Consider the following 25,241-nt stretch of genomic DNA (forward strand, 5'->3'; position numbering starts at 1 on the left):
TGGTCACTGGGACCCAAGTCGGGGCTGTATGGGGGGGGGGAGTGATTCCAGAGCTTCCACTTGAACCTTCCATATTGCAGTTTTCCACTTGCTCCCTACCCGCTTGATAAGAATGACACCAATACGCTACCTGTTGTCTACTCATTGCTTTGTCCCCGTATACCTCAATGATTTGTCTGAAATTCGGATGCAGCCACATTCTTGGCCCATAAGAATCAAATTACGGCCAGCACCTCTTTGCGAGACCATTTTTCTAGATGTCTTGCCATTACTGTTGCTCTTGCGTCTCTGCATACTGACGCTACTTACTCGTTAAACCGCTGTAGGACAACTAGCGCCATCTGTCAACCACCCTGGGTGAAAATATTCGCTCCACAATGTTTGTTTCAAATGTTTCTGCTTGTAAACTTTTTTCGATCAACCTACATAATAGTTGGTATCATGCTCATTGCCCTATCTTTACTACAAATTGCTGCACTGTTTACTGCACATTGCACTGCCTTATTTTGCCCACATGAGGACCGAGAGAAAACAATTTCCAGTTGTGACATAAAAAGAGCATCTTTAATAGGGGTTTAAGAAATATTTAGCAGAGGGGGGGGGGGAACAAGAAAAGAAAGTATTATATAAGAATTTATAAATGTTAGACCAAAATAATAATAATAATAGTAATTCAAACTAATTCTGCAATTAAAAATAGCATCATGAGATATGCTTAATAAGGAAGAATGTAACTCTTTCAGGAGCTACTTTTTTTTTTTTTTGTAAAAATCAGAATTTATTTGGATATGATGCATAAAATAACGACTAAATAGTAACAAAACATTAAGTAAAAAATTATAGTGATTCAATTTTGCAGTTATATGTTTGAGGTGCATTAACACATTCCTTAAAAAATGAGAAGTATTTATTTGCATGTTTTGAATAAGAAGATATGTATGTCGAAAGAGAAAGAAATATGTTTATAATAATTAAATGAGTTAAAAAAGTGTTAAAAAGTAAAAGGAATGGCACAAAGTATTACATACTGAGAATATTTTCAGCATAAAACAGAAATAAAAGAAGTTGGAGAAAAGTTTTATAATTGCAATTGTATCTATTCCTAAGAAAAAAAGCTTTTGTTCAGTATCTTTTGGCTCATTTTAACTTTATAGTGGTAATCATTGCAATTAAAATGGGATGTACAGCTTCATTTTAAATTTATTATTCCCAAATGACTGCAAGGGTGCATAATGACTGTCCCCTGATTATAAGGGATCACTGCAAACTAACTTCCTTGTACAGCCCTTTATTTGCCCCAAAACAACAGTTGACTTAATATTGACCAAATGAGGAAAACAGTTAAGTCGAACTACATATGTGCCAAATTCTATAGCTGTAAGTGCAATAGTTTAGTTTGGTTATTGTTCAGACAAGACACTACTGTTTATAACTAGTAGAGATTTAAAATTTCAATGTACGATAAACTGGCATATTTTCTATTACTACTTTTTCTGTATTTTCACGAAGAGTAGTTCATGTTAAAAACTTGATGTATCAAATGAATGTATCAAAACTTGTATTTTTCATGGTTTCCTAGGTTCCTCTCCAAGGCTCTGCTATGTATTACAATAGTATGTCCTTACCGTCAGAGCCTATTCATGTTGGAATGGATCATTCAAAAGGAAATTATGCTGCTTCTCATTTTTATCCTGTAACTAATCAGGTGTGGTTTCTTCATATTTTAATTACTATATAAAATTACTCTCCCTTCAAGTAAAAAGCACACCACTTTACTGCAGTCTTACTTGGATAATTTGAAGTGCAAAGTACCACCTTAAAATTTTGAATCATTCAACTTTCAAGTTACCTAAAGAAAATTATTTTTATATCGTAAAATAATGGTAACAAAAGTTAATGAATTCATATTGTCCAACAAAATTGAATGTGGTGCTGAGGTGAACGTTATTTTAGTAACTCTGGCTTTGAGGTGGTTTAGCGAAAAAGCCTAATTCCTACAAAATCTATAACTGAGCTGAAATTCTTTAATGTGTAACTTATTTTTAAAACACTTCATGTGTACTGGAAAAAAATTTCTTTTTCTCTTATAATTTTTTATTATTATTTTTTTTAGAATAAAAAAATAAAAACAATTCATATTTATTAAACCCTTTCATATTAAAAGCAAATTGTTTTAATTTTTTTTTTCCATTTTATTTCTCAGAGGAATAGATTTCACAAAATACAACGAAGCAACAGTGATGCTTTAGGTCAACACGTTGGCTGGGTTATGGATGTGAAAGAACACCCTTCCCGCTCTCGTACAAATTCAGCGAGGTAATTATTTATTGTTTTTATAATTTGAATTGTTATTTGAAATAAAAGTGACAAAAAAAAGAGGTAATTGGTTTTTGCTCTGTTTAATCCTTTTGACACTTAGTATTCTGACATTTCCTTTTGTACAATTGAATCATTTATGGGTCATTCCATATGAAATGAGCAAAATTCACAAAAAAGTGGTGGCCGCATGGTAACATATTTTTATGAAATTTGGTATACATGTTCCTTTTATGCCTATATAAAAATATCTAAAATAATTTTTCTGAATATTTTTTATATGAATAGTTACATGCGATTGAAAATTGGTCAAATTGAACAGCATTCTCATAAATGCTAAATGTTGCATTTTTGAAGGCTTTTATCTTACTAACTATTTAATGAAAACCTAAAAGTTATATGTTGTTGCAATCTATGGAGTAGGGTAATTAATCTGATATCAGTAAAATTTTCAAAGTTATTATAGTTAACTTTTAACAGAGTTTCAAAAAGTGAAAAAATTTCAGTTTTATCATAATTAAGCATTTTATTTTTTAATCTCAATCTTTAAGCCATGCATTAGCTCTGCTGAAATTAATACCCAATAATGTGCTAAGTATCATAAAAGAAATACTTTACTTTTGAAGTTGTATTTTAACTCTTTTCTCTTCTAAATCAGTTTTAAACTTAGTGACATTTTGTAAAATGATGATTTCCCCTTCACATAGACACAAAAATTCAAATAAAGGAAAATTCAGACAACTTTAAAAATTTGCAAGAATATGGAGCTGTGTTTCTACTATTTGCTTGAAGAAACTCGAAAATGGTTTTCGATTTCCAAACGTATAATAAAATTCAGAAAAATAGCATTTTCTTTGTGTTTTGTGGGTCAATCCATACAGGTTCGAAGGAGGAGTGCACTAGACCATTTTTAATATTTTGAAATTTATATCCCTAAAAGATGCATATGAAAAAGATGTTTAAAACCACTTTTATTTTTTCTCTCAACTGGACCTTTGATTTTTTTACAGGTCATCAAAAGTGATTTTCGTAGTCAAAAATGGGACTTTTAGTCCTTTGCATTTTGGCCAAAATCTATTTCAGTTACATTTATGACCGTTAATTTAACACTTTGATGTTAAAGTGCATAAGTTGATAGTCTTACATGTTGAGTTACATAACTGTAAGTTAATAATTAAAATAATGGGAACAGGCTCAAGTTCAAGGTCAAATCTAAAAATTTTACTCATTTCAAAGGGGAATAACTCGCGTAGGGGACGAAAACACAAAATGAAATACGGCAAAAACTAATTACTCGAATCATGCTAAAAAGAATATGTAACTGTTGTGTGTTTGTGTACCCTTTTTGGATTACAGCTCCTCAAAAACCGGGAAAATGACAAAAATGACATTTTTAGACCCTTGTAAACCAAAAGGGGATGGAATTAAAAATAAAATTTTTCAGCCAATTGAATATTCCATTCAAGTACTATACATGTTATATGTATTGTTCTTTGTATTTGGTTTGTAAAAAAGATACAAGTCTTTGAAATTGAGCAATTTTGCTAGTCAATTCACACACTAAAACAGAAATAAACAGCGTCAAAACTTCATTTCACCTTCGTAAATTACGTATATTGTGCCATACATTCTACTGAAAAAAACATATTGCAATTTTTAAAATAATAATTTTAATTTGATTACTTGGACATGAGTTGACCCTTATGTGAAATTACGAGAATTCAAAGAACTAGATAAATGACTAAATGATGCAAAAGCAAGTATATCTAATATTTATTTCAATTTAAAAAAAAATACACTGGTATAATGTGAATTTTATTTTTAAAAAAAATTTGCGGATAAATATTACATATAACAAGTTATAATAATACGAGAATTAGATGAGATGGTCCTCTGCCCATATCTTTAAATTCAGTATGTTCTTTAACCTGTTCGGGACGAACGACTCGTCTTTGCATCAGTGCTAGGTGGTTCTTCGGAGTTGAAAAGCGCATCCGTGCATTACGGTACGTAATATGCAGCCTGCCTAATGTTTTGGATTCTTTTCTGCGTTTTGGATTTGGAACGAACTATTAGATCGCGTTACTTATTCATGTTCCGTTCAAATGATGGCTCTCCTGCATTAGTATTTCTCTGTCTGACGTCAGAATGGGGTCTGTCAAGTGTCTGTGATTTATTGGATTTCGTGAAAGAAAATATAAACATGTGCTCGCAAGTGAGAAGGGAAACGTATACTCATTTTGAAGTGGCTCTTTCTAGTTTCGGTTTCATTTATAATGGGATTGAAGAGGATATATTCTAGTAAGGGCTTTTACTTTTATGTTCATTTGGTAGCCATGGAGAACACGTTATCTTTCCGAGGAGGAGATATCTTAATTTATGACTGATCCATCTTAATTTATGACTGATCCATCTATGGATCTTTTGGGTCACATTGATACAACTATAAATTATTTTTGTTGGAGTTCTTCATACAGTAGTTACTTTCGAAAATGATACACTGAAAAAGAAGGCAAAGAAATTACACGGAGATGTGTAATTTGCTAAAAGAAGAAAAGACGTAACACATTGTATGAGTGTAAAATGCTCAATGCGCATTATCTGTGCGTTGAAATTTTTCATTTAAAATATTAATTGTTACAATATTCTTCAAGTATTTCATAATATTAAGCGCAAATATTTTCCCTGTTTTGTAGAAAATATGTTGTTTAATTTTGGTACTTTTAGTTATTGTAAAAAACAATATATTTTGCATTTTTATTGATAAATATCAATTATTTTCATCCAATTTTTTTGTTATGATTGAAATTTTGATATATTTTATTATATATTAAAAAATGGTTTCATTTCTGCTTAAAGTATACATTTTATCCATTATTATGTATGCGTACTTTCCGAAATTGCGTATTAGGCTTAGCGGTGTTGGCTATTGAAAAAATTATTGATTCCCATGCAAATTCGTTCTTGCACGTCGGCTGGGTGCGGGCTGACGCGATTGACGTCATCGCCAATCGGCGATCGGCACGTGCCGAGTCGACGTGCATAAGACACGTGCATTGAGATGGAATGAGGTGGTGTTTGGAATGAATGAGTGAGTGAGGGTGACTATCAAGTTGATAGATGGAGATCATTTTTGTTTTTAAGCGATTCTGTTTTTATTTTATTTTCCTGTAAATAGTTATGATTAAGTGTTCAAATAAACGACGAGTTTTTAAACATTAGTTTTCCTTTCAAAAACAACTGCTACATGGGCTTAGAACGTTGGGAAAGTTCAGGAAAGGAATTTTTTTATGTCAACAGGTTATGGGCCGTGCCCATGTTGCAATATTTCATTTTGAGAGATATATCGGCTTCGGGGGCCGTAAGGACTGAAAAATCTTATGAGCTTTTTAAAGTCTGAAGATTTTCAAGTTTAAGTTAGAAATTTTGAACATTGCTTTACAGCCATGGCTTTGCTCCCCGAAGGTTTTGAACTGCTCAGCAAAAAGAACTGGGATAGATGGAAAATAGATGTTAAGGTATTACTTCTCGATAAAGGATGTTGGAAATTTATTGAAGGGAAAGTAGTCGCTTTAGATGAAAAGGCAACTAGTCGTGAGCGTAGCGAATTTCTCCTGTTGCAGGATCGAGCTTACACCACACTTTATTATGCTATAAAGCCTGAGTTCAGACCACTCATTCAGGACACATCAGATGGCAAGAAAGCATGGGAGATTCTGCAAGCTCAGTTTGAACCAAAAACGCGAGCGAGAGTTATACAACTTTTGGATGAATTCTTTAATATCCGTTATAAAGATAACGAAGAAATGGGTCTTTTTATAGCTAGAGTTAAATTAGATGTGAAGAAATTGTATGACGCGGGCCATAGTTTAGATTCGCTTTTTCAAGGTTTCCAAGTTGTTAGGCATTTACCGCCGGAATATACCGGTATAATCCAACTAATTTACCGTTGGAGTGATGAAGATTTTGACATCAACAAGATTGCTGAGGAGCTGGTGAAAGAAGAAAGTAGACTGAAACAGGTAAAAGCCGACAATGAAAAACCTGAGGTGAGTGCTTTCAATATTACTAATAGAAGCAAGAAGACAGGAAAAGTAGTAGAAAACAAAGGAAATGCTAAATTTGTTAAAAATACGAAGGATAGAAAGTTAATAGGACCGTGTCATAGATGTCATCAATACGGACATTTGATCGCGCAATGTAAAAGTAACGTAAATCGTAATAACTTTTCGAACTTCAATGATAAATATTCGATGTTAGTTGAGAGTTACATTTCGACCTCTGAATCAGGAGCAGGTAAAGATTGTAATAGGAATCAGTTTCACTGGATTTTTGATTGTGCGGCAACAACGCATTTTTGTAATAACAAGAACTTAATGAAAAATTTTGAAGAAATTTCCGATGTAAATATGGCTTTGGCAGTGGGAAATGCTAATAGTAAAGTTTTGGGAAGAGGAACTGTGAGATTTGCTGTAAAAATGAACGGGAAAGTTAATTGGATAGAGTTAACTAACGTTTTATACAACCCAAACATGAGAAGAAATTTAATCTCCGGTGCACGTTTAGAAGCAGCCAGTGCACATTTTGTTGGTAGTAAAGGAAAAATTTGCGTGTTCTTCAATAATTGGCGAAAGCTATTTTATGCACGGAGAGAAGAGGGTTTATACTATGTAGAACCGTTTGCGTACGATACTGCAGAAAATAAACAAGTAGAAAGCGGATTCAACGTAAATGCCGGTACTGTTAAACAAACGCAAATTGTAGAAAATAAACAAACGGAAGTCGGATTTAACGTAAATGCTGGAACTGTTAAACAAAATCAACTCTCTAACCTTTGGCATAGGAGATTTTGTCACATAAATTATGATTACATCCGAGATACTAGTAAAAATCAAAGCGTGAATGGTCTTCCAAAAATAGAAAAACCAGACGAAAAATGTGAAGTTTGCATTCTAGCTAAGTCAACTAGGATTTCTTTTAAATCAAATCCTAAGACCTCAAATTCTGCACTACAGTTAGTTTTTATGGACGTTTGTGGTCCTCGACCAACGCCATCAAAAAGTGGGAGTAGATATTTTCTTTCGATAATTGATGATTTTAGTCGTTTCGTGACTGTTTACACTTTAAAACGAAAAGATGAAGTTTTAAGCAAATTCATCCACTATCATAAGAAAATGGAAAGAATAACGGGAAAGAAACATTCGTACAGACAACGGGGGCGAATTTTGCAATGAAGAGTTTGAACGGTATTTAAGTTCTTACGGTATTCAAGCCCAAAGAACAAATGCTTATACACCAGAGGAAAACGGGATTTGCGAACGTTTCAACAAGACAGCTTTAGACGGGATAAAAGCAATGCTAAAAGACGCGAAAATGAACAATGAATGGTGGGCAGAAGCGTTATATTGTTTCACTTTCACTTGGAATCGAATTTGTCATAAAACAACCAAAACCCCTTTTGAAATGTTTTTCGGCAGAAAACCCTCGGTAGTATTCCTAAAAGCTTTCGGAAGCAAAGCTTTCGTTAATGTTCCAAAGCAACGGAGAAATAAATTCGAAATGCGTGCAGTGGAGGGAATAATGATAGGATATGCGATAAATACCAGAGGATATAGAATTTGGTTAAATAACGAGCAAAAAGTAATTGAAACTTGTAATGTTAAGTTTAATGAAAATAAGAATGCAGTGGAAGAAGTCCTAGACCCAATAGAAAAACCTAAAAAACGAACTCAATACTCGGAATTCCATTATGAGTTAGATGAAGAAGAAAGCGCGCAAAATCGCGATGAAGGTGGAACATCTAGTGAAGATTCAACTGAGAAAGTTTCCGAAGAAAACGGATCTGAATTTGCGAAAAGCGCGTCAGAATTGAATTGGGTTAGAAATGCAGTGCCGAGACCAGACGGGACGCGAAATGACATTTATTATTTCTTAGAGGGAACGAAACAAAGATTTAGATCATGTAATGATATAGAAAAATATTGCAAAAGTAAAAATTTAAAATTCGAAAAACAGCTGTTTGATTTCAGCGGAAAGAATATTTTTTCGGGAAAGATTAAATTTGCAAATGATACGGAACGCGAAACTGAAAAAAATGAAGCGAACATTGTTGAGGTGAAAATTCCGACAAGTTTCAAGGACGCTATAGAATCAGAAAATGCTCAAGATTGGATCGAATCCATGAACGACGAGTTAAATACGATGAAAGAAAGAAAAGTTTTTGAGTTAGTTGAGAGACCGCCGAACAAAACTATACTAGGAAATAGATGGGTATACAGCGTAAAAAGGGATGTAAATAATCGAATTTCAAGATTCAAATCGAGGTTGGTAATTTTAGGTTGTCAACAAAGGAGAGAAGATTTTGACGCTATTTTTTGCCCAGTAGTCAATTTTTCAATTATTAGACTATTTTTTTGTATTTTGGTTTGTTTTTATAGTTGGAAAAATTGTCAAGTAGACATAAAAAACGCTTATTTATATGCCGAATTAAAGGAAAGTATATATATGCACCAACCCGTAGGTTTTTGTAAAGATAAAAATAAAGTTTGTCTTCTGAAAAAGTCAATCTACGGACTACATCAAAGCGGAAGAAACTGGTATATAGAAATCGAGAAAGCATTAAAAAATATTAATTTCATTAAAGTAGAATGGTGTAATTGCGTTTTTAAAGGACGAAATACCATCCTATTACTCTACGTAGATGATATCGTAATATTCGGAAAGGAAAACCAGTATATAGATGAAGTCATAAAAAGTCTGCGAAAAATTTTCGATCTGAAAGTCCTCGGAGAAACGAGAAAATTGTTAGGGATCGAATTTTGTCAAGATCATAAAAATTTGTATTTGCATCAACAAAGTTACATAGAAGAAATTTGTGAAAAATTTAAAGAATATAAAATCCCGATAACTTCTTTACCCATAGTAAAGGGAACTGTTATTTCAAAATTAGATTGCCCAAGTTCAAAGTGTGAAATAGAAGAAATGGAAAGAATTCCCTATCGAAGTTTGCTCGGTAGTTTAGCATTTTTAGCAAACCGCACTCGCCCCGACATAACCTACGCGGTAAATGTTTTATCGCAAGTGCAGGAAAATCCCGGAATCAAACACTGGGAAATACTACTTAAGCTTCTAGGTTACGTTAGGTCTACCAAAGAATATAAGCTGAACTTGTCCAAAGTGCGAAACATTGAAATGAAAAGTTTTTCAGATGCCGACTACGCTGCAAGTAGGGACGACAGAGTTTCATTGGGAGGAATGATAATTTTTATCGACGAAGTTCCTATTGTGTGGAAAACAACGAAGCAAAAATGTGTGAGTCTGTCCTCGATGGTATCTGAATATATCGCACTAGCTGACGCGGCGAAAGAGTCTGTGTGGCTGAAAAATGTACTAGCGGATAAAAATTTGAACTTCAGTCTTGGAGATTGTACTTTATTTTGCGACAACAAATCGGCAATTGATTTCACGAAATCAAGTGTAGAAAATGCGCGAACGAAACATATAGACGTTAGATACCATTTCATTCGCAATTTAGTAAATGATGAAATTTTCAATTTGAAATTTGTTTCTGGGAAAGAAAATGTTGCAGATTTGTTTACGAAGCCACCTACTAGATTGGAGTTGAAGAAATTTTGTGATCAAGTATTTGTTTGAATGTGCTTTCTTTTGGAAAGAATGACTTTTCCGGACTTTACGTTTTGACCAGCGAGATGCTGTGTGATTTTTTGAGATTCATTGACTTTGAACTTTTTGACTTTATTTCAAAGTGAACTTATTGAGCTTTAGTTATGCTTAACTTTTTACTTATTAGATTTTCTTCAAATTTCAAATTTTTTTGATTTAATACTGGTGATATTTATGTATTGTGTTTTTGAAATGTTAGTTACATTTGCAATTGATGTTTTTGATGTTGTGAAAGTGATAGTATGTTTGAAGAGTGATTTGCACGGGAAGGGGGCCGATGTTGGCTATTGAAAAAATTATTGATTCCCATGCAAATTCGTTCTTGCACGTCGGCTGGGTGCGGGCTGACGCGATTGACGTCATCGCCAATCGGCGATCGGCACGTGCCGAGTCGACGTGCATAAGACACGTGCATTGAGATGGAATGAGGTGGTGTTTGGAATGAATGAGTGAGTGAGGGTGACTATCAAGTTGATAGATGGAGATCGTTTTTGTTTTTAAGCGATTCTGTTTTTATTTTATTTTCCTGTAAATAGTTATGATTAAGTGTTCAAATAAACGACGAGTTTTTAAACATTAGTTTTCCTTTCAAAAACAACTGCTACATGGGCTTAGAACGTTGGGAAAGTTCAGGAAAGGAATTTTTTTATGTCAACAAGCGGGAGAAATTGCCCCGGCCTGTGCGCACATTCCGCGTCACACAGCTGCCTTCCTGAGGGAGCGCTATCTCTGCGGACTGCCGTCTCGAACGGGTAAAGAGCTATTTTTCCCATGTCACGAATGGAGAGGAAAATTCAACACAATAATTAAGGAAACATTTCAGCAATACTTCACAAACATGCTTTTGAGAAAATGAAACACGAAAGAAATGGTTAGTATTGCTAAACTTACAATAAAAAGAAGTAACTAATGAAATTTTACCTTAGTTCAAGTTATTCTAGTAACAAAAATACACTGATTCCAATTATTAAAATTTTGTATCATCTAAAAGACACTACAATATGTTACATCAAAAAATTGAGTTAATTTAGAGCATTCCCACATCTTCAAAAAAACATCTGAAATAGAGGAAAAAATGAAATTTTCGGAAAGTTTTAATTTTTTAAAGTACGATTTCATCCTCAATAAATTCATAAACAATTACTAAATTAGAGCAGATAGTTATTTATGTATAGTTTTTCAATCTGAATCATTTTTACTGTTATTTTTTCGTTAAAAGAGCTAGAAAAGTGATTTGAAATCTGAAGTAAATTGACAAAATTTCAATATTTGTTAATATCTCAGATTTAAAAAAAGATCTGAATAAATTTTACTTTGCTCTTTCCCAATAGGAATTTGTATTAAAGAATGCGGAAATATTTATTTTTTTTTAAGTGTACGTTTATAACTTATGGAATTATTATTGAGTCACGAACTGACAGCAATGAACTCTGAAAATTTAAGCTTAGTGTAAGCATCAACTTCTAATTTCTATAAAAAAGCAGCAAGAAGTTTTTAAACTTCCATACTTCGAATTCCCTCATAGATATGCATGGTTTACCTAAATAAAAATTTTCATTGAAATCTGACATGTCAGCCACAGCTGATTTGCTCATTTCGCATGGAATGAACCTTATATGTTTTCAGCTTAACTCTAGGTTTTTTAAAAGTCATTTGTATATAATTTAATCAGCTTGCAATTAGTCAGTCCCAAAGTTATATTTTTCATGGACTATGTGGTTATTATGCAGAATTTTGCTGTTCTAATGTTAAGCAGAAGTCCCATTAATATGGCAATCATAACAACACTTATTGTTTGTTAATCTTTGTGGAAACAAATATGATTCTGTAACAAAAACACTATTTCCTTCTAATACAGTACCTTTTGCCAGCTCTGCTAGGCTGAGATTATATTGTTTGTTGCAAGCTATGTATTGGTTAAATATAAAAGTTTTATTACTTATTTTCTTTTTCAGCGAAAGCGTTTTGTCTCCCAGTAGCTATGGGAGTGCCCAATTGCTGCCTTCATTTGAGCATCCTAGTCATGCACTTTTAAAAGAAAATGGCTTTACACAAGTGGCTTATCATAAGTTCCGTGCAAGATGCATGAATGGTTTGTTATTTTTTAAGTTTTAATCAGCGTGGTAACACAGCCTAGAAATCAGGAAAATTTTAATTTCTGGAAAAAATTGGGGAATCCTCAGGGTATTTAAAAAATTTCTCAAAATATCAGGGAAATTTATAATTTTCAATCACCTAGCCACCAAACTCCTAAAGGTTTTCCTCCCAAAAATTTCTTTTTATTTGGACACAAAAGTTTTTTTTTTACCAAATGAAAAACTTGCTCAACATTCTCAATTTTTTATTTTTTATTTTTTTAAGAACTGCTACAAACCAACAAAGCCTTGTTATCAAACCCAACAAAAAATGATAAATATTTGCAAAAATTACCCCAAATTGGATTTGTTTCATTTGACCCTTTTATAATTTACTAAAACGTTCTGACAATGGTGTCTAATTATTTTAGTTTTTTTTCATGCAGGTAATGATTTCAATATTTTTGCACCCGTGTTTTTATTTTTATTTGTTTTTCATTTTCGATTATTTTTTAAATTTTGTTAAAAGGCATGTTAATATTTATTTATTTTCATTGAAACATTAATTCAGAAATGTTTAATCAAAATTCTGTTTTGATCATTTTGAGTGTGTTTTCAAATGTCACCCAACAAAATTTAGTTAAAAAAAGTTTGGTCTTAAAGCATTTTGATTGTTAATATCTTACTGTTTTCTCTCTTGTTTTCTGTTTTAAAAATCTACTGATTTTTGTCTTATTTTTCGAACTAAAATCTACTGCTTGTGTTTCTTGCAAAAATGGCAGGTATGCTATATTATTGTGATTCTATCTTATACTATCCCACGATTGTAAAATCAGGGAATTTTTTGGAACTAAATCAGGGAATTGTCAGGGAACTTTTTTTTCTGGATTTTGTTACCACCGTGTTTAATAGTATTGATTTTTTGCAAAAATTCCCTTTTTACTAATATTTTATTACAATCTCATGTCTGGGACTAGGTTTTATTAAAAGTTTCTCCCCCACACCCCTCAGTTTTGTTTTTTTCTCTCCCAATTTGGAATTTTTATTGGGGGATCATAATCTCCAAAATTTCAAACAGAAAAAATCTGAAAATTTTCAAATGCTGGAACAAACTACATATGTCCTATTTTCTGTTACAAAATAGCATAAAAAATGCTGAAAACAATTTGCTACATTCTCAAAGACAAGGGAAAATGATGTTGATGCACAAATTTGCTTTTAATGATTCTAAAACAATAACATGAGTGTTGTGTAATGCATAGCATGGAGAAATTTTTCTAGTCAATATCTAAATTTTTTCTCATGCATTAAAAACATAAAATGAGTAATTCTCAGGAAGGTTGGAGAAGGCGAAAGGCTGCTAATGCTACAATGAAATTTGGAATTGCTCATTGCTGCTTCTAGATAAAAGTAGAAGCAGCCATGTTTGCTAATGATAAAGAAGTTGAAAAGTATCGGAATTGACAACATAGGTCAGTTCTGTACTTTTCTGACAACATATTGTGCGCAGGTAAGAATGGTTGGTATCAAATAAATTACATGATACAGATCAGATTGATCAATCTTTTTTTCTCTGCGCACAACATATTGTGCGCAGGTAAGAATGGTTGGTATCAAATAAATTACATGATACAGATCAGATTGATCAATCTTTTTTTTCTCTGCGCACAACATATTGTGTGCAGGTAAGAATGGTTGGTATCAAATAAATTACATGATGCAGATCAGATCAATCTTTTTTTTCTCTGGGGGCCCATGTCCGTGGTTAGAACTAATTGAAGATCTGGCATTTAGAGCTGCTACCGAAGTAACATAGATCACATTCACCATACGGTTATATAAACCTAGAAAGAGATACAAAAGATAGAAAAAATTTTTTCCCAGCCTTGTTTTTTCATGCTGAATTCTTATATCAAGCTGGGCTACTGGCTATTCAGAGATCTGAAAAGAAACTACAGTTTGCTCTCTATTTAAGGACTTTCAAGGGACCACAAAAAAAATGGTCCTTAAATAGAATACAGTGGTGGTAAAAAAATTGCATCACCCGCGCCGTAAAGGAGAGAAATATCGTCCCGACTGCATTCAACACACAGTCAAGCATCCCATATCCCAGATGATTTGGGGATATATTTCAGATCAAGAAGTTGATGGACTTCACATTGTGCAAGGAACAATAAACGCTCAGGTGTATATTGGCATTTTGGAGGAGAAACTGCTTCCTACTATCCGGGATCACTTTACTTCAGTTTCAAATGTCGTTTTCCAGGATGATTCTGCTCCATGCCATAGGGCAAATTTGGTATATAACAATTTAAAAACCTTTATCCTGGCATTAGACTTAAATTGACATGAGGTTAAGTAATTTTTTTTTTCTCTTAACTCACATTCAGGTTCAAAAATGGAAAAATGAGCACAGGGTCAGCAGTTTGCCTTCGCCCGGAAACAGCCCCGATCTACGTAAACAATTATTGGATTCCTGCTGTTAAATGTTTATTTCATAAGTTTTGCAGAATTTTACCTACATGCATCGTTAATTGGTCGACCAAAACTTCTCACATAATCCCATTGTTGTGTAAAGGAGAGGGTGATGCAATTTTTTTTTACTAGCACTGTTCTTTTAAAACTACAGTGGAGCATCCAGGGCCGGGAAAAGTCATCTTTAAGTAGAGAAAGTTGTTAAACAGAGATCTAACTGTAGTTACTTCCCCACTGGAACTTAGGAACCATTGCTGAGTTATTGAAACTTTGAAAACATGTAGAGTAATTAATCCTAATAAGCACAACAAATAGAAGAGCTTCCGGTTTTACTGAAAAAAAGTGAGTAATGGAATGGGATGGGTACACATGGAACAAATGCTCCAATGATGTTCCACCTATTTTTACTTCCTTTTACAAAAAAGGAAGAGAACCCCCCCCCCCTAGCCCCTCTCTCAAAAAACAGTCGAGGGTACTCTACAATTGCCTTCTTAGAAATTCAATTGCAAAATTTGTCGGAGGAGAGAACCCAAACCTCTCCTCTCATTATCAAAGATCGTCTAAAATTGCGATTTTTCAACTACAATTGAAGTAAAGTTTAAGACAGTGTTGAATGGTTTTGGCGAGACAGGGGGAGACGCTTCCCTGGAACATTTTAGCCGACCTTTGTAGGAGTTTTAGGGGACTCTCACTCGGAACATTTAAGAAATCGAAGCCAAAATTCGCGAGAGAGTGGGAGAAAATCTTTTGAAGTTGTTGCTTTAAAAATGCAGGTTTTGCCAATCATTTGTAATATTTCTGGGAGGAGTTTGCACTCATTTGTATCTTATTTGAATAATGTTTCAAAATATTTCTTTTCCTTTTGTGAGTTAAAATGCCACCCTGTTTTTGAAAAAAGAAAAAAGAGATTGTCTGTGGCGAAAAACCGTCCATAACCTTTCCTAGATATGCTACTGCAGTGTAGAAATATTTGAGCAGACCCAAGAAATACACCATACATACAAAGTTCTTCGTTTTGACGGGATGGCAGGCATTACGGATTGCCTCTTTTTTTCCTTTAGAATTACATGTGAAATGGATGAGATATCTCGTCAAGAACTGCAGGGTGGTTAAGACAATATTTTTAATAAGCAGAAATCAACACACAAACAAAAATGCATCTCAACAGTTGACACTAGCAAGACACAAGCTATTATATAGCTTAATGGTTTTGTGTTTTCCAGGAGGAGTTACTAATTCATTTGAGAAAAATTAAAGCAACTAAAGCTCCAGCGCTAGATAATATTTATCCAAAAATATTAGTTGAATGTGCAGAGGAATTAGTGGACATTATTTTAAATATTTTCAATGTTTCTTACAACTCGGGGACAGTGCCAGAAAACTGGAAACTGGCTAACATAAAGCTGCTCTTCAAGAAAGGGTTTAAAAATAATGCAGGGAATTATAGACCTGTAAGTCAGTGGTTTGTAAGATTTTTGAAACTTTGATTAAAACTATGTTTATGAAATTCTTAGAGACTAATAGTCTGTCGGCTAGTTTGCGGTATGGTTTCACGAAAGTTTAATCGTGTGCTACTAATTTAATGCATTTCAATGACAAGGTTACCTTGGCTTTAGATAACAAAAAGTGTGATGTTGTTTATATTGATTTTCAAAATGCCTTTGATGAGGTACCGCATGCTGCTCCTCTCAGCTAACTAGCTGATATAGGAATAGGAGGAAAAACTTTACTTTGGGTTAGGAATTGACTGACTGAAAGGAAATAGAGTAGTTCTGGTGGGAAATCATTCTAAATGGAGGGATGTTTTAAGCAGGGTTCCTCAGGGACCAGTTTTAGGGGCCTCTTTTGTTTATTATTTTATGGAATGACATTTATGAAAGTATTTCTGAAAACATGAATTGTTTTGCTGATGATGTAAAAGTTATGGGGATTGTAGACAATGAAGTACAAGTAAAACAGCTTCAAGAGGATTTAGATCATATTACTAAGTGGGCTGGTGAGTTTAGTATGACAGTTAATGTAGAGAAATGTTAAGTGCTACTCTTAGATCATGGAAATAAGCATCTGAGTTATCATTTGCAGGGTTTGGTCATTAGTCAGGCAAAAATGTAATTGATCAAGGTGTCTTATCAGGATTTCAAGTTTAGTCAACAGTGTCGCATTGCAAATAACAAAGCCTACAGAATGCTTGAGTTTATCAATAGGTCTATTTCAAACAAATCTAAAAAGGTTCTTCTGCCTTTATATAGGTGTTTAGTAAGACCTCATTTGGAGTAAGCTGTTTAGTTTTAGTCTCCTTAACTCTGGAAAGATATTTCTGTATTGGAAAGGGTTCAAAGAAGGGTAACTAGAACTGGTAAGGGGACAACTTTTAAATTTAGATTATGACACCGGAGTTAATAGGCTTAATTTGTATAGCATGGAACAAACGAGATTCAAAGGGGACATGATTCAGTTGGTTAAATTTATTAAAATGAAAGATGTTAACGAGTTTTTTTGCATGGAAAACAGGATGAGGGGTCATTGTTTTAAGCTATTCAAATATCAGGCCAAGCTGGAAATACTACTTTAGTAGGGTCATGGGCACTTGGAACAGCTTACTAGAAAAGGCGGTAATGAGCAAAGGGTAGATAGCTTTAAGAGGGCCATTAATGTTCATTGGGGACTAATAAACTAACTAGGAGCAGCTTAACTGGAAACTGAGCCTGTAGCTGGTCGCCTCATTTGTGTTTGTAGATTATGATTAAGGAATTAATTGTGCTTTGAAAGTATTTTATAATCACGGAATGCGGGCAAAAATGCAGTTAATTTTATATTTCAAATGTAGAAGTTATGAATTTACACAGAGTTATGATTATCGTATTCAAGAGTTATGAAATTATTTACATATGATTTTTTAAATCCCCTCCTCTTTTTTCTTTTTCAAAAATTAAAAAAAAAAAGTAAATATAGAGTATACTTCATTTTTTGGAGCAGAGAAAAAAAAAGCTAAAATTTTTTTTAAAATATTCTTTTCCCTTAAAGTTAGCTTAAAATTAAATTTCCATAAATTTATTTATTTATTTATTTAATTATTTGTTTTTGAGTGTTTCCTTTTCAAGTTGATAAGGCCAGCACATGCTTTTAAGGTAAATTAAAATCTGGACAAAAGAAAAAAACTTTGAATTTTCTGTAAGCTTAGAAATATCAGCTCTGTAAGAACACAACGCTGTAGCCAGCGACGGGGGTCAATGGGTCAGAACCCCCTGCCCCCTAAAATTTTTGAAGTTCTATATGCAAAAAAAAAATTCAAATTTCATGCCGGAAAAATTCAAGATGTCCCCCCCCCCCCCCGTATCACCAAATATCGTCTAAACTTTTGTTTTTTCGGGCTTCAATTTCAAAAAAATTTCTGCTGGAGCGCTCTGAAAATTACAAAAGAATGGCCTCCAAACCTCTCTTCCTACAAACATTTGCAAAGATCTTCTAAAAACCGCATTTTAAACGCCAACTTCAAAAATTTGTTGGAGGAATGTCTCCCCCCCCCCCACCTCTCGCCAACATTATTGAAGACGGTCGGAAATTTAGTTTTCAGGGCTTGAATTTCAAAAACTTTCTGGAGGAGAGCTTCCGAAAACTCCTCCCACGATATCATTGAAAGTCGATCAAAATTACGTTTTTGGAGTTTCAGCTGGGAAGGAACTGACGCTAAAGTCTCCTTAGCGTCACTAAAGATCGTTCTACAACTGTGTTTAAAAGATTTCAACTTCAAAAAATTCCTGGGGTTTGGCTCTGAATCTCTCTTCCCCCTAACAATATCAAAGATCGGCTAAAACTACGTTTTTGCAACTATAATTTTGAAAAATTTTGGGAGTGCCCCCCCTTCTATAGCATAATAGTTGATAATTAACAATTGCGTTTTAAACGATTCAATTTCAAAAATGGACTGGGGGACCCTCCCCCCTTTATGTTACCAAAAGTTGTCTAAAATGCATGTTTAAAACTACAAATTAAGAAAATTTCCGATGTTGGGTCTTTGAATCTCCTCTCCCCTTAACATCACCAAAAATCTTCTAAAACTGCCTTTTTAGAGCTACAATTTTAAAAAAAAATTAGTTTTCAAGCTCCCGAACTACTCCTAATTTGAAAACCCTCGAACCTTCTCTTCTCCCCCAGCGTCATCAAGCCTAGGCCTCATAACTTCAATCAAATTACCGAGCAAGAGCAACCCCCTTTTCCCCTAACATGTCAACATGCATCCCAAAATTGTGTTTTTAAAACATCAATAACAAAATTTTCCAGGGACAGTCCCAAATGCATTTTTAGGCCTTCAAAAGTTTCCTGGGTAGCACCGTGCCGTGCAAATCAAACCCTTTCACTTGTTTTACTACCAAATATAGCCTGAAATTGCTTTTAAAAAAATGTCTTCTGAAAATGTCTAAAATGAGATACCAAACCCAATGTCAGTTTGGTATGTATTTCAAAATATTAAAAATACTCCTAGGTCTGCACCTCCTTTAGAAATAATTATTTGGACGCTCCTGACCCTTAGAGCTCATGAAAAGTGATTGGTGGTACATATTGCAATTTCATGTTCAACTTCAGGGCCAATTAAAGGTCCTTATGTCATTGGTATTGTTCACATTTGCGACACCACGCACCTTTTTTGAACCAACAAAGCTTGTACATTATTTAATTTGACTAAATGATATTATAATACTATATTTAAATTATCTGAGAAAACATTTGCTCTTATTTTGATAAAGTAGCTTTAACTCTTCGTAATTCAGTAAAATTACTGAACAAAAGGAAAAATTCCAAAAAAGAAAGTCAACCAATAATGCTGCCTGCCCCTACCCCCTCTTCTTCCTATTTTTTTTTAATTTTTCTGTTCCCCCCCCCCCCCATTGCTATATGTCTACCAATGTGCAATATGCTTCAAAAATCATTCCAACAGGTGACTTTTTCTTCTTTTTGTCAAAAATTTATGCCCCCCCCCCCCAAAAAAAAAAAATCCTGATTACGGCCTTGTAAAAACACAAAAATATTTATTTTTCTTCAAAATTTAAAACTTTATTAAAAAAATTTCAAAATAATTTAGTACTGCATTTTTTAACATCCTTTGCCTACAATCTGCAACTATTTTTGAGTAAAATATTTAAAAAAAAAAAAAAAACTGAAGTTTCTTGAATATGTTGCATTAAACATGACAAACTTTTGTTAAAGATTTCGATAGATTAATTTTTGTTTCACATACATATTTTTGGCATTAAAATTGTTTGTTTTTCTAATTTGCTTACATTTTTTCTAAATTGACAGCAATATTGAGAGGATTTTTGGAGTTGTTCAGTGCCATAAATTTTCAAATCTAATGGAAAAACATCGTGTTTAAAAGGGAAGATTAAAATTGCATGCATGCAGTAATCTTTCCATCTATGACTATCAAAATCATAAACTTGTTAACTCTACAGCCTATTTATCTCCTTTTTGTAATTTAAGTAAATTTTCATGACTTACAAAGCGTTGTAACTTTAAAAATAAGCTAAAATATCATGCCTTTGAGCTTTTACATCTGATTTCAGCCGAAAAAAATGCTGATTTGTAGTGAAGAACTGAATAATCATTTCTCTTTTGTTATTTTTCGGTAAGTTTTTGACTTCAGTTTTCTGGAGTCCTTGAACATTCACGTTCCATCCTTGATCCATCACACAACAATCTTTACAATTCGAAAATATATTCCAAATATTATATGTATGAATAAGAATATGAAATTTAAATGAGCATCGTGTTAAACTCTCATTGTAAAACTCATTCCGAACAAAAGGGCGTGGTGTACGAGGGCACAGATGATGGCAGACTAATCAAGGATTGCTTCTTCTCATGGCACTTTTTCGGCGGTTAAAATGCTTAATGCATAATTAAATAATTTTTCGTGTAGGAAAAGAGTTGGATTAGTAGATGAATTAGCATAAAAATTCGGAAAATTTACGATATGCTGTTATTGTCCATTATGGTGTGGCATACGTCAGAGAGCACATAACCTAACTTTGCCCCCGAACCTTGAGGTCCTTTTGGTTCAGTGGTTAAAGCACTGGGTTAGCATCACAAAAGTCCGTGGTTCAAATCCCGACTCGGAAAATCATCATCCACGTCATGGTGATCCGTACGCCATATAGTGGTGACCTGGCAACTCAACAGATGGCGCCATGTAACGTAGCCTGAGGCCTACGCCATGGGCCCTTCATTCCTCGAGCACTGAGCACTTGCTCAGTCGTCCGCCCAACTGTGGATTGCTCATATAATTGCAACGGCACAACTACAGCCAGAACAACTGGTTTGTCAACATCCCGCATCCTGTTAATAAAAATTGAATATCTCTCTCGCTTCCCTGCTTCATCACTTGGTGGGGGGGGGGGGGTAATGTGGCGTACATCAGAAAGCACATAACCTAACTTTGCCCCCGAACCTGGAAGTCCTTTTGGTTCACTGGTTAAAGCACTGAGTTAGCATCACAAAGGTCCGTGGCTCAATTACCGACTCGGACAATCATCATCAACGTCATGGTGATCGTACGCCACAATGGAATGATTTCACTTTTAGAAAAAAAAGAGAGAGAAAGGGGCTCACATATTCATTGCAGTTACTTTTTAGACTTTACAGTGGACATTTCAATATGAAGCAAAATCTATCCTATCAGTAATGCTTAATAAATATTTTTTGTGTAACAGCTTTTAAAATGTATTGAGCTGGACTGCTAACACTAGCTCTTATATTTAGAACGAAAGGTTCTTGGCATTGGACAGTCTCAGGAGATGAATACACTCTTTCGTTTCTGGTCATTCTTCTTGAGGGACCACTTTAATCGTAGAATGTATACAGAATTTCGTAAAGTAGCTACAGAAGATGCTAATATGCAATACAGGTAAGAGCTCTTTCTTTCTCCTTTTTTTTTACAATATTTGAGTTTTAGTTTTTAAATTAATGCAGCTCAAATGTGTGAGTGAAAATATTATTTTTTTCAGTAATAAATTCAAAGGTTTTTGTCAACAGTAATTGAGGAGTAATCTATCAAAAGAAAACATATCCACTTTGAAAAAACTCTCTTTTTAGCATTTTCTATATCTTTCGCGTGAACTCATTCAAATCCACTAGTGTCTAGGATGAGAAATGGAACAAGTCGATAGTTAATTAAAGGGTAAATTTTGGCTTTTCAATCAAAAGGTAACAAATCCGTTCCCTACAATTTTTGTTAGGTCATTTCAATCAAAAGGGAACAAATCCTGAATAAATCTGTTGAATAAAAATGTCCGAATCCCTACTTGGTGTTCATCGAAAAGTGAAAAAACATCAGCTAGGTGACAGGTGATTTTTATGTGTGATTCATGGAAAAGACAAATTTTGCTACTGTTAAAGTGCATTCACGGTCTTCTTCGGCATATGTGTCGTCAAATAAGCTCTGAGGACCATGAAGTCGATGGAGAACGTATTGGCAAAGAAGACATTAATATACATGTCTAGTTTAACCAGCAACAGGGTTTTAACACATTGGACTATTTTTTCCTCTTAAAACTATAGTCTACCTTTATTACCAGTGTTTTAATGAGGGAAATTTTTTTCAGGGTTGAGAATTTTACCAAAAACAAGTCTTTTCAAAATTTTTCTGTGTGAATCTTCCGAGTAAAATGTTTTAATCGGTGTTTCAGGGGTAGATTTCTTGTTTTTATTACCTTTTACTTTTGTTCCATTTTACTATATCCTACATTTTATGAAAGAGTATAATCATTAACACTTATTCATTAAAATGCTTAGAAAAATTATTACTTTGCAATCCCACGAATGAAGTTCATAAATTTATGATGGTCGAAACTTCAATTGTTCCATTAGGCTTACGAACGATTGGTCCACTAGTTTTAGGTTCAAGTAATTCGACATGGATCAGGTGGTGATGTACCGTATATACTCGCGTATAAGTCGAGAAATTTTGTCCAAAAAATGAGATCAAAGGAAGGGGGGTCGACTTATACGCGGGTCAAATTTTCCGAAAAAAAATTTCCGATCAACGAGAGCTGGGAAGCTACGAGAAATGCCGATGTGCGGTTACAGGTAGTTGCTGATAAGTTGATCGTGTGAAAAAGTAAACTTATTCAAAAATAATAACTAAAAATCCTAAATAATACACATAGATAAGGATAATTTTATTCCTCTTTATTAAGGATCAAATCAGCAATTAACAAATATCGTGAAACGTATGAAAATATTTATCGTCAACAGTCACGCCATTCAGACTGAGAGTGCGTTCGACGAGCGCGACCGGTTAGTTAATCACGTGACAGCTAATGATCACATGCTCAAATCAACCAATCAACTGCTTAGAATGGTAACCGCTGTGGTAACCGGTTGATCATAGAACGCTGCGGTTAGTAACTGGTTACTTACCGGTTGACCGGTGAGGTTCGTCGAACGCATCCTCTGATATCAATGACGATTCTGCAGCCGCCGATGTATACGATGACGCGGTGATGACGGAAGCGGACTTTAATGAACTTTTTTTTGCGTCCGACTCGGAATCCGAGTTTGAAGGCTTTTACAAATGTTTTCCTACTTAATTCCTATTTTATTTGTAAATAAATGTGTTCATTATTTTGAAATTTCTTTGAAAATAATTCGCGATGTTTTTGGAAAGTATGCGGGTCGACTTATACGCGGGTTTTAGATTTTTTCTGGATTTTTTCCCTGAAAAAGGGGGGTTCGACTTATACGCGAGATCGACCTATACGCGAGTATATGCGGTATTAGAGTTTTGGTGAAGTTGGAGCTAGCAACACTCAGATTTTCGTTCAAAAGGGGCATATCATCACGTTTCTCAAACAAAAAGGCACATATCCAAAATTAAAATAGTGATCCTGATTTTTTTGTATGAAAATTTTACTCTGGAAAATAAACTGCTATGCCTTTGTGCTCAATTGTATTAGAAAATATAATAAAACTTTTTTGCTGTTAGTTTAATTTGGTTTTTTCACCTCCTTTTGATAAATTAGTCCTCAATTGTCTGTACCAAATAGACCAATTTTATAAAAATGAATGCAAAATACTTTAGGACATATGGAAGTAAACCTCAAAGTAGTTTTTCCAAATATGATTTTGCTCAATTTTTAGTTTGATTTTAGGCAGCAGTTTCATATAAGTTTATGGCATTAAAAAAATGTCCCCCTTCTTGTGTACCTTTAAATCTGGTGTTAAACTACACGTGATTGAATATTTTAAAGAAAGCATTGAGGTTTACTTGTATTTTTTAACTTCACCAACAAGAAAGGTAAAACAAAAATTTCATCTCTAGAAAATATGCATTTAGGTAAAATTTATTTTTCATGGAAGGAATTGTTTTGTGTTTTTGTTCTAGTTGTGAGAAACTTCTAAGCTAATTCAGTTGAATTTCTTAACATGGCATTGTTTTGTGTAAAAGCTTTTGTCTATGAATTTGCCTGGTTTTTAGTGTGCAAAGTTATCAAAGAAATGTGAAGCATTTATAGTATTTTAGTCACATAAAAGGAGAAAAAGTGTGTCAAATTACCTCCAACTAACCAAAAGCAACTTTTTAAAAATATTAAATTGCTCAAACTTAAGAAATTTTATGGTGTTCCAGCATATAAAAAATTGAATATTTATGTTTTAAGCCACAACACAACAAGTTACTACTTTGCAGAAGGAGAAAGAAAATCTTGTTATGCTTACGAAACTTTTGACCTTTGTATATACTTGATTTCAATTGCAATTGTGTTGATGTGCTTGCTCAAGGTCAAATGATAGGCTTATTCATCTCAATCAGTGACTAGTAATGCATTAAATTTAGCCTTATTATTTGGAATCAGCTTGTTTTAAAAGCACTGGCTGTAAGCTTGACTAAGAAAAAGCTCAGATTTTTTGAAAATTCTTATAACAATGATTATAATAAAGACAAAACTTTAAACAGTGTGCATGTTTAAATGTATTTGTCCTGCAAAAGTGCCTCTGGAGTTTTTATAACCTGTATGAAGATTCAAAATTTTGTTCTTGAGATGGTGTTTGACGATCATGTTCTTCAAAAAAGAAGTTTTAACGACAATGACTGCCCCCCCCCCCTCAAAAAAAAATAAAGAGGTGGCAAAATTATTTGTGTATTGCATTTCTGTATCCTTTTTGTCAAATTTCGTTTTCTAAACTAGAAGAAATGCCAAAAGTAAGGGTATCTGGGACAAAGTTAAGTAGTGTTGCAAAGTGAAATGGTGAAATATTTACTCTGCTTTCAGCGCTGCGTATCTAGTACTATTTTAACTGTGTAGTATCATATGTAATCTATTCCAGTCTAGAAAAATTATATCTGAAAATCAAAGAATATGATACTACAACCAATTTTTCAAAAATTGGTACCCATTTGTTTTTATTATTTATCTTTTTTTTTTAAATTTTTGATTTAGTCAATAATTATTTTTTTTATTATTAAATGATGAAGTTATCGTTATTAACATTCAAATTTTAATTGAGTCCTACTGATACAGAGTTCAGTATTTATTTGTTTAACTTTAAGCTTATTTATTTTAAATGATTTGTACAGTCAAGTGCATAGTTGGCAAAGTTGATGGGGCCAAGTGAAATAGCTTGTTTGTGTGTGTGATTTACATTCCTTCATTTAGTAATTCCCTAATGTATTTTAATTATACTTCCTCTGCAGTAATG

General features: G+C 33.6%; 1 protein-coding gene across 1 annotated transcript in view; it reads left to right on the forward strand.

Moving 5' to 3' along the window:
- Positions 1–25,241, forward strand: part of LOC129218586 (la-related protein 1B-like) — a 114,502-nt gene that overhangs the window by 69,279 nt on the left and 19,982 nt on the right. The window contains exons 13-16 of the mRNA XM_054852901.1: positions 1,580–1,705; positions 2,204–2,316; positions 11,955–12,091; positions 21,306–21,450. Of these exons, the coding sequence (XP_054708876.1) occupies positions 1,580–1,705; positions 2,204–2,316; positions 11,955–12,091; positions 21,306–21,450 (521 nt within the window). The remainder of the gene's footprint in view (positions 1–1,579; positions 1,706–2,203; positions 2,317–11,954; positions 12,092–21,305; positions 21,451–25,241) is intronic.

This window comes from Uloborus diversus, chromosome 3 (genome assembly GCF_026930045.1).
Source record: "Uloborus diversus isolate 005 chromosome 3, Udiv.v.3.1, whole genome shotgun sequence".
In the NCBI taxonomy this organism is placed as follows: domain Eukaryota; kingdom Metazoa; phylum Arthropoda; class Arachnida; order Araneae; family Uloboridae; genus Uloborus; species Uloborus diversus.